The sequence below is a fragment of the Eurypyga helias genome, unplaced genomic scaffold, assembly GCF_000690775.1.
Source record: "Eurypyga helias isolate BGI_N326 unplaced genomic scaffold, ASM69077v1 scaffold4061, whole genome shotgun sequence".
NCBI classification, from domain to species: Eukaryota; Metazoa; Chordata; class Aves; order Eurypygiformes; family Eurypygidae; genus Eurypyga; species Eurypyga helias.
Window position 1 is genome coordinate 6,320 of NW_010230090.1, and position 10,204 is coordinate 16,523.

General features: G+C 50.8%; 1 protein-coding gene across 1 annotated transcript in view; it reads left to right on the plus strand.

The window, feature by feature from the left end:
* Nucleotides 1-10,204, plus strand: part of ANKRD16 (ankyrin repeat domain 16) — a 19,041-nt gene that overhangs the window by 1,421 nt on the left and 7,416 nt on the right. Inside the window, exons 2-4 of the mRNA XM_010160615.1 lie at nucleotides 4,785-5,005; nucleotides 8,673-8,715; nucleotides 9,793-9,901. Coding sequence (XP_010158917.1) covers nucleotides 4,785-5,005; nucleotides 8,673-8,715; nucleotides 9,793-9,901 — 373 coding nt within the window. The remainder of the gene's footprint in view (nucleotides 1-4,784; nucleotides 5,006-8,672; nucleotides 8,716-9,792; nucleotides 9,902-10,204) is intronic.

The following is a 10,204-nucleotide window of genomic DNA, read 5'->3' on the forward strand; positions in this document are numbered from 1 at the left end:
AAAGAGGCCTCCCCCCCCCCCTCTCTGCCCCCTCCTTTCAGGGACTTGTAGAGAGCGATAAGGTCTCCCCTGAGCCTCCTCTTTTCAGAACTAGCTGCCTCAGCTGCTCCTCACAGGACTTGTGCTCCAGACCCTTCCCCAGCTCCATTCCCTTCTCCAGACATGCTCCAGACCCTCAGAGTCTTCTTGCAGTGATAGGCCCCAGTCTGACCCCAGGACTTGAGGTCAGGCCTCACCAGTGCTCAGCACAGGAGGACAATCACTGTCGTGGTCCTGCTGGCCACCCTGTTGCTGATGCAGGCCAGGATGCTGTTGGCCTTCTTGGGCCCAACGCTGGGTCACAATCTGCCAGGTCTTTTTCTGTCAGGCAGCTTTCCAGCCCCTTGTCCCCACACCTGAAACGTTGCAGGGGGTTGTTGTGGTCCAAGGGCAGGACCCAGCCCTTGGACTTGTTGCCCCTCACAGTGTGACCTTGGTCCATGGATCCAGCCTGTCCAGATCCCTCTGAAGAGATGTCCTACCCTCGGGCAGAGAGCGCTCTTCCCAACTTGGTGTCATCCCCAAACTGACTGAGGGTGCCCTCAATCCGCTTGTCCAGGTCATGGATAAAGACGTTAAACAGAACTGGCCCCAGCACTGATCTGTGGGGAACAAACACCACTGGGGACCGGCTGCCAACTGGTTTTATCTCCACTCACCACCCCCTGGGCTCAGCCTTCCAGACAGATTTTTACCCAGCGAACAGTGCACCCATCCAAGCCACGAGCAGCCACTTTCTCCAGGAGAATACTGTGGGAAACAGTGTCGAAGGCTGTACTAAAGTCCAGGTAGACACCCACAGCCTTTCCCTCATCCACTAAACAAGTCACCTTGTCATAGAAGATCATGTTCGTCAGGCAGGACCTGCCTTTCTTAAACCCACGCTGACTGGGCCTGATCCCCTGGTTGTCCTGCGTGTGCTGTGTGATGGCACTCGAGATGATCTGCTCCATAACCTTCCCCAGCAGTCAGATCAGACTGACAGGCCCGTAGTTCCCTGGATCCTCCTTCCAGCCCTTCTTGTAGATGAGCGTCACATTTGCCAACCTCCACTCAGCTGGGACCTCCCTGGTTAGCCGTATGTTTTTTTATTGTCTTTTATGGCAAAAGCCCTCTGGCCAGGCCAGTCTCCTTCGCCACCAGCTTGTCTTTTGGCACATGGGGGTGGCCTGCTCCTAAGCCTTCAAGATCTCCTTCTTGAAGAATGTCCAGCCTTTCTGGACTCCTTTGCCCTTCAGCACAGCCTCCCAAGGGATCCTGCCAACCAGGCTCCTAAACAGGCAAAATCTGCCCTCCAGAAGTGCAAGGGAGTAGTTCTGCTGACCCCCCTCCTGACTTCTCCAAGAACTGAAAACTCTATCATTTTGCGATCACTACACTTGAATGTTTCCAGGGATGGGGCATCTGGAGCTTCTTTGGGCAACCTGTCTCAGTGCTCCCCACCCTTTCCAGGAAGAGTTTCTTCCTTAAATCTAGTGTGAATCCACCCTCTTCTCATTTGGAACCATTACCCCTCGTTCCTTCGCTACAGGCCCAGCTAGAAAGTCTGTTCCCATCTTTCTTAAAAGCCTCCCTTAGGTACTGGAAGGCTGCTATAAGGTCTCCCTGGAGCCTTCCCTTCTCCAGGCTGAACCCCCCAACTCCCCCAGCCTGTCCCCAGGGCAGAGGGGCTCCAGCCCTCGGAGCATCTCCGGGGCCTCCTCTGGACTCGCTCCAACAGCTCTGTCTCCTTCTGCTGTTGGGGCCCAGAGCTGGAGCAGAACTGCAGGGGGGGGGTCTCCCCAGAGCAGAGGAGGAGAATCCCCTCCCTCGCCCCCCTGGCCACACTGCTCTGGATATAGCCTACTGGCTTTCTGGGCTAAATTCCAGCCCTATGGCTGATTTCCCGCTGTTTATTGTAGGAGTTGTGAATTACTGCTTCGTTAGCAGATCCAGTTTAAAGAGCTTTCATCCACAGCTATATGTTCTTCCCCACTTCCCTGTTTGTTGGGAATTGATCATATTGATTCACCTTTTTGTCTCCCCGTCCTCAGAAACTGAAATAAGAAGTCACGATGATAAATAGTAAGTTGGACTTCTTTTTCCTCCCACGAAATGGGGCCTCTTAGGTGAGATTGGCTACTGATATAATAGCAACAGCCTCAACAACCCAAGAAACAGCTGGTTTCTTCAGGTCTTTTGTTTGCCTGCCCTGTGGGTAACATGTAAGCAAATGATGAGGGAATGACAACTGGGAACAAAAAATAAAGCCTAATCCACAGACGAGAACAGGCCTGATTAATGTCAAATTCTCTGCTTGGGGAGGGAGATTTCTGTGTTCCACCTTGCAAAAGAAAGCAAAGATTTGCCCCAGCCTGCAAATGAAAGCCCAGGGAGGTCGTTTGGAAGCTGAACTGACATAAATACAATGGCAGCATCCCAGTCCTGGTAATTTGAGGCTGTGCCAGCATGGTGCTGACATCAGGGGGAGCAGGGGGAGGCAGAGATCTCATGAGCTTCCTGCAGACGCGTGTGCGAGCCTGGTTTTCTTTGATAGGCCTGCAGTACCCTTCCATCCAAGGATTAAAAACGAGGAGCTACGTGCCTGCTAGCTCATGTCCCAGCCCTCGGACAAAGTCTCATTTGCATTGAAAATAAATGCTGGTTGTAGAAACGGAGCTGCAGGAAGCACGGAGCTCCGGGCTGAGCCCTACCCCATCTTCCCCAGCAGACGTGTGTCTTATCTCTTCTTAAAATCTCCACCGATGGAGATTTCATCTCCCTTCCTGTCCTTACAACTGAAGCATTTGTCCTAAAGTCTAAGCCACATCTCTCTTGCTGCAGTTTAGGCCCACGAGTCCTTATTCCATGTGCAGTGGGAAGTTTTTGTGCCGCAGCTTTTCCTGAATGAGGAATTAGGGTTTGTTTTTTTTTGGTCTCCCAGCTGAACGTATGTGGGTTGGTGAAGAGGAGATAAGGCCTCTCTGCGCTGTTCATCTCTTCTGGGAAAGCTTGGAGGTTTCTGTCCCATCCATGTGCACCCAGCGTTCAGTGACTGGGTGAAGCTGGTGAAGATAAAATGGAGAAAGCAGCTCCTGCTTGCAGCAATTAATTGTCGTTATATAATGTGATAATTAAGGAAAATAGGGGCTGGTGCTGGTGAGGTCGGTGAAATTAGTCACTTCACTAAAGCCAGACATGGGGGAAGTCTGTGGGTTCAGCACCGTGAGTTACCCACGCGAGTAAACCCTTACTAATGCCCACATCCTGGTGGCTCCTGGCTCGCTCCTCCGACGGAGGCTGCAGATCCAGCAGCCTCACTGGCCCTCAATGGGGAAGATGAGCAAGGAGATAACGGGTTACTGGGGAGAAGAAGCTCAACAATGAACCTGCCCTGCCGCCAAGCAGGAGCTGGGGTGGTTGTTAATCTGCAGTGTGTGTGTTATAGGTGTGAAAACGTGGTCACTGCTGGATGTGGGGTGGAAGGTGGGGCGAGATGAGCTGGTTGCTATGTTTATTTGTCCGATGTACCCACTGAATTCCCAGGAGCACACAATCCATGGAAGGCACAGGTCAGGAATTGTGGGATGGCAAGGATGATGTTCCTCTGGGGAGCTCGTAAAAATGTTTTTAATATCCAAGGTGGGTTGGAGGCACGTGAAACAGGACAAAACTGTGACAAGCTTTGCTGGTACACTTATGCCCCAGTGCCAGGACATACCGAGTTGTCTGTGGTTTGCTGACTGGCTGGTGTGAGAAACACTGATGTTAACAGCTGTCTCGACAGTCCCTCAAAAGTCAGACCCTGTATTACCTGCATGAAAAATCAGTGCCATAAAATCTCACAGGTCGGTATGCAGCGCCTGGTAAGCCTCAGTCAGATCATCTGAATGCAGGTGAGATCATAAATTTAGCCCTGGGTTTGGAGAAGGTCTTTGCCTTTAGCCAAGAGTTTTGTGCTACCTCAGAGTGGTTTTGTCGTATCAGTTTTCCCTCTGGGTATCTTACCACAGCTGGCACAGAGCTACTGAGCTCTATTAGCCAACTGGATCCTGGGCTGGATCCGGAGAAGTGTGGCCAGCAGGTTGAGGGAGGGGATTCTGCCCCTGTACTCAGCTCTGGTGAGACCCCACCTGGAGTGCTGTGTCCAACTGTGGAGCCCTCAACATCAGAAGGATATTGACTGGTTGGAGCGAGTCCAGAGGAGGCCACGGAGATGCTCAGAGGGCTGGAGCCCCTCTGCTGTGGGGACAGGCTGGGACAGTTGGGCTTGTTCTACCTGGAGAAAGGAAGGCTCTGGGGAGACCTTATAGCCCCTTCCAGTGCCTGAAGGGGCTACAAGGAAGCTGGGGGGGGGGACTTTTTACAAGGGCCTGTAATGACAGGACAAGGGGTAATGGGTTTAAATTGAAAGTAGGGAGGTTTAGATTAGATATCAGGAAGGAATTGTTCCTGCAGAGGGTGGGGAGGCACTGGGACAGGTTCCCAGAGAAGCTGTGGATGCCCCATCCCTGGGAGTGTCCAAGGCCAGGCTGGATGAGGCTTGGAGCACCCTGGGCTATGGAAGGTGTCCCTGCCCATGGCAGGGGGTGGAACTAGTTGATCTTTAAGGTCCTTTCCAACCCAAACCATTCTCTGATTAGATAGGCCAGTGGACGTCACAGACAACTTTAACCCAGGCTTCAAGCTCAGATGTTAGAACAAAAGCTGTCAGGCTCGTGCGGCGCTGTCTCTCTGTTATTATATTTGCCTCATCTTTCTTTTAGGACTCCCCTAATGATGGCTTGCACCAGGCAAAATCTGGAGGTGATCAAAGCTCTTGTGGAGCATGGAGCCAACCCACTGCTGAAGAACAAGGATGGCTGGAATTGCTTCCACATCGCGAGCCGGGAGGGCCATCCCGAGGTCCTTCAGTACCTGCTGGAGGTGTCCCCAGGCAGCTGGGACACGGAGAGCACGATAAAGAGAACACCTCTGCACACAGCAGGTAAAAGAGGGTCCCGTTGCCACTGGATGGGTTGGAAGAGAAGAGCAGGCTGTGGCAGCAGCAGAGAACAGAAAGGGGCTGTTGTTTCAGTTCGCATTTAGAGAAGCAAAGTGACCTATTTTGATACAAAAAACACCAGGAAACAGTTACATACTAAGTTCTTAAATGAAAAGACGCTTGTGGTTGGCATTGGTGGGAGCTCACCTCTGAATTTCAGTCTGCCAACTGTGCTCTGCTGCATCTTTGCAGGGTTTCACCTCAGGACACACTCTTGGTTGCTTTCAGATAAATAAACAGCAAACAAGAATTAGGCTTCATATTTCTTAATGATGTGCCAGAGACCGAGCTTGTGAGGTTGGAGGGTCCTCAGTTCCCGCGTCAGTGGATTTTGCCTGTACTCCAAGCACTTTTTTGGTATATGTTATGTTCTCTCGGGAGTGATGGATCCACCCAGGACCACTTGGGATCACTCACTAATTTTGGCCTCTTTGGACCAGGGTGTTCGTCTCCATCTCTGCATCCCTGTGACAGACCTGTCCAAGCTCCCACAGCTCAGGACACGTTGCAAAACACTTTTCCTGGCTGACTTATAAAGCTGCAAATTGCACTTGGAAAACCTGCAAGGCTCCAAGCATATCCTGGAATTTAAAAAAATCCTAAAACCAGCAGAGCTGCTGAGAGGCACCTTTTTGAGACCTGCCTGTTGATGATTTTTTTTTTTTTTACTAGTTTGGTTTACAGTGGTCATCAGTTTTTGTTAAGATGCATTTCTCAAAATGATCCGTTTCTGTGCGTGTGCTTGGTGGGTTAGGTCAGATCTAAAGAACCTTGGGGTCTCTAGGCACAACCTCTGGAAGAAGCAGCACAGGTTTTTGTGTTTTCACATTTATTTTAAGAAGGTAGTAAGCCCAGGCTATCCAATTCCTTTTCTTTGCCCTTTTCATTGGTTTAAAAGGACATATAAAGGGAGTGAATTGGTTTGGGGAACCACAGACATCACCTGCAGACATGGTGGGGACCAGAAGGATGTAGCTGAACGCTGTCTCAGAGGCAGCTTGGATTTGGTTTCTGACTTTCTGACTCTTTCATCCTTAAGATGGGGGAATGATTCATTTTAATTTGTGAATGATGCACAGGGTGTGCCTCAGCAAAGTCCTCTGAGCCTTAATAAGGTGAATGGCCCAAAAATATGCTAATGCAGAATTAAATTTGTCTCACAGTGTTTCATTGCCCACAGACCTGTGCAAGCCAGGCAGTACAGATAAAATGTGTCTTCCCAGGTCTTAAATCCCTGGTATTATTAAAGTGAGTGGGTGAAGGGAGAGGTATGTGACAGCAAGTGAGGGTCATGCTGTGGGGCAGGCTTGGGGCTGGAAGGTGGGACCTGAATCTGAAACGTGACCCATCCCTGAGTGGGGATTTGGCTGAGTGCAGGGGGTCTGCGGTCTCTCCACAGGAGACCCAAAGGGTGGGGAGCCACCATTCAAAGCTGTGGATACCGAAACTGGTTTCCCACAGAATTTAATAGGGATAGACTCTCTGGAAAGACCCGAGGTGTCGTGAGGAGATCCCTGCTGTGCTGTAATTAATCTGTTGAGTATGTTGCTCCTTGGCTGTCGTTCCCGTTACTTCTCCGGCCCTCAGTAGCCGCCCGTCCACTGCGCTGTGCTCATCAGCAGTGACAGGCCCAGCCCTGGGGCATTGGCTGTGCCTTAGTCCTTGTGCTTGACCTGGGAATGAGAAATAGCTGATGAGTTGTTTGACGTTTCAGGCTGGGCAGCGAGGAGCAGGTTGTCTGGATGAGAAATGGCTAATCCTTGTTTATTTGTGCTTTTTCCTGTCCCTGCTGAATCCCTTGTCTTGTGTTTCCATGTCTGGGCTGGCAGGCTGGGCTCGCAGCCCCCTCTCAGCCCTCTGCCTGCAGAGAGGTTGGTGTGGGGGTTGAGGGTCTGCGGGCAGGGTCAGGAGCAGCGCTAGAACTGTGGTTTTGAGCTAAATGTCTCCCCTCTGTCTCGTAGCACTCGGGATATGGGGGTACAGACAGGGATGGTGGGATCCAGCGCACGGCTCTCACTGCCTTATAGAGGTATTTCCATCTCTGAGCGTCCTCCCACGTTTGACTTTCCCAGTGGTAAAGCCACTAGCCCGTGATTTGGGTTGATTTCTGGTCATTTGACTGATCCAGGTTAGAGCCTGTACCACACATTGGTGGAGCAGCAGCTTGTGCAGGAGCGCCTGGGCGGCGGGAAGGGCTGGAGCTGCTTAAACCACCTTTACCCCCAGCATAATTTTATCATCCTCACGCACCCCAGCACGTAGCCCACTTACACAGACACAGCTCCAGAGTTGGGGGCACGGCTGAGGGGCCAGAGACGGCGCTGCCGGGGGAAATCATGTCAAGATGAACGGCCATCTCAACAAGTTTACATCCCAAGGGGGTGGATGTGAGCACATTAACCCGTGACCAGTCCAGCTGGCTTCCTGTCACAGTTATCCCTGGATAGATGATGGGTAATTTTCTCCTCTGTGCAATTTTTTTGGGGGGGGGTTGATTCCTCAAGCTTTGCTGCTTCATATATCCGTAGCCTGAGGCAAGAGAGCGGGGGAGATGTAATTAGAGGAAGTGGAGTGCAACAGTGAATCTGAGCGCTGCAGCTTTCTTGTGGCTCTGTTGCTGTTTAAAGGATGTAATCGTGTTGCTTGGGGTGTTTTTTTTCTTCACACAGCTTGGGTTTTTTTTAAAGCCTCCATTTTGAAAATCCCTTTCACAGTGTGGCTCTGTATTTACATCAGCTCAGGTGAAGGAGGGATAAATGGGCAGGAATCAGGAGCAAACAGCTGAGATCTGGGAGGATGGAAACCCCTCGTTGGGCTTTCAAAGAGCATCTATTGTGCAGCTGCGTCTGAAGGTTATTGCTGGTAACACACATTTGTTGGGGGCCCTTTTTTCATCCCACAGAGTAAATAGCCTGATGTAGCAGCTCCGGGCTTGGTCGGCTTTTTTTTTTTTTTTCTTTAATGTATTTCATTCGTTTTGCAAAATGACCTGCCAGGAAAAAAAAAAAAAGCCAAAGGAAGGCTGTCTGCATATTGCTGTAATACAATGTGTTTTAAAAACCAGAGAGTATTTCCGTGTGTGATGTTCAAATCCACCCCCACTCTTGTTTTTCCGCTGAGATGCTGTCTGGGTGAGGATGCTTCATTAGGATGATGAGATGGGAGCGGTGGGTACTCTTGAGTGGCTGAGGAGGGGTAGAAATGCCATTCGGCTATTCACCAGCTCTCTGCTTTGTGTTCAGTTTGCTTCTCAGAGATTTCACTGCAGGGATTAACTAATACTTGCAAGAAAAGATCTTTGTGTCAGATTAATTGCACGTATGGTCTCATGCATGCACTCTGCAGTTAGAAGCAAGCACTGCCTATATGCGTGCCTTTTCCCTGATTTATTTGCTGTTTTCCTATAGGATCCGGGCAAGGGAGGGCTTGAGAGCTAGACACAATGTTTTAATTACAAAAAATAATGAAAAGCTTTGAATTTAAAGCTTCTTGGAACTCCTTCCTGCATCATGTGTAAGCTAAAAGAGTCAGAAACCCCATTACGTTTCACTATAGGTGGATGGTGGCGTGAGAACATAAATTAACCCCGTGCTTCCTCTCTCTCTTGTAGCAATGCATGGCTGTTTTGACGTTGTGGAGCTGCTGCTGGAGCGGTAAGCAGGCGTCCTCCCGGTGTTGCCTCTGCCTCCCCGCTCTCCCCCGCCTCCCGTCCACCGCCCAGCTCGCTCCAGCCGCCTGGACACAAAGGGTGTTTATGCCGTTCGGGGAGCCCAGCTGCCCTGCATGCGCTCCCGAGGCTGTCACCGGTTCCTCCGGGTTTATCATGGCCATTTAGGGGCCTTTGAGACAAGGACACTCTCCGAAGGGGCTCTGACGGACTCCGACTTTGCTATGACATAAGCCCCGTTATGTAACTCTGCTCTTTTTCTGTGCTGATTCATTCCTGTTGCCTCCAACGTGTCCGAGGCCATATGATAACAACAAAACAATTTTCTGGCAGCTTGGTTCTGGGTGCAGTTCCTCCAGGCTGCTCTCAGCCTTCAGGCTTTGTTTTCAGGCTGTGACTCCTGGGAGACTGCTGTGAAGTGGCTTTGAATCAGCCTGTGCCCAGTCATCCTGACCCTGTTACCTTCCTAACCAGCACTGCCTGCTCCCAGCGCTGGAGCGGTTTTCCCCGTGCGTCGCAGCTGCTGCTTGTCGCAGCTCCTGTTAGCCAGCTCGTCCCAGCCTTGTTAATTCCTGTCCATACTTGGCCCAGCATAAACATAGCCCTGTGATTTGAGCCGGGCTTTTAATTTTAATTCAGTCTTCTCTCATTTCAATGGAGCTTTGACCTGAGCGAGCCCTGTGGGCTTTGATTTTGTACATGGCGTCGTTACGTGAGGATATGGTTTTCTCCTCTGCCAGTGCAAGGCCTGTGCACACCTTACCTCTTCCAGAGATCCTGTGTTTGGGGGCCAAGGGAAATAAATAGAAATGATGTATAGAGCCCCAGCTTTTGTGCAGCTGAGCAAGCTGCATTGGCTGTTCTCCGAACCAAAAATCCCCAGCAGACTGTACCCCAGGCTATAAGGCACTGAGACGGGTTTGTGCATTGTCTATGGACAAGCTTTATATATCTGCTGTTTCCAATCTCACCCATCTCCTGCCCCACCGCTGCAAAGCAACTGGTGCAGAAAGGATTTTTGAGCTGCCAACAACCCTTTCTTGGCTTTTGTCTTCCTTCCCAGGTGCCAATACAAACCTGACAGCAGGGACAAATGTGGAGTCACTCCCTTTATGGATGCTATCCAGAACGGGCATGTCGACATCGCCCGGCTGCTCCTGGAAAAACACCAGGTGGGTGCCAAAAACCTCACCTCCCTCCTCCAGACCTGACCTAGAACTGCCAGAACAAGCAGTCCATGCATTCCCCATAACCAAACTGTTAAAGAAGCAAATTCCCAAACTGTAAAGAAGCTAATTGCAAAAGAAGGCAAATTCCCTCTGGAGAAACCTACTGTCTGGAGGACCGAATAAGGCCAAAGGCATTTGGCATGTGGGGATGCCATAAAATCACAGAATGGTTTAGGTTGGAAGGGACCTTAAAGCCCACCCAGTGCCACCCCCTGCCATGGGCAAGGACACCTTCCATCGCCCCGG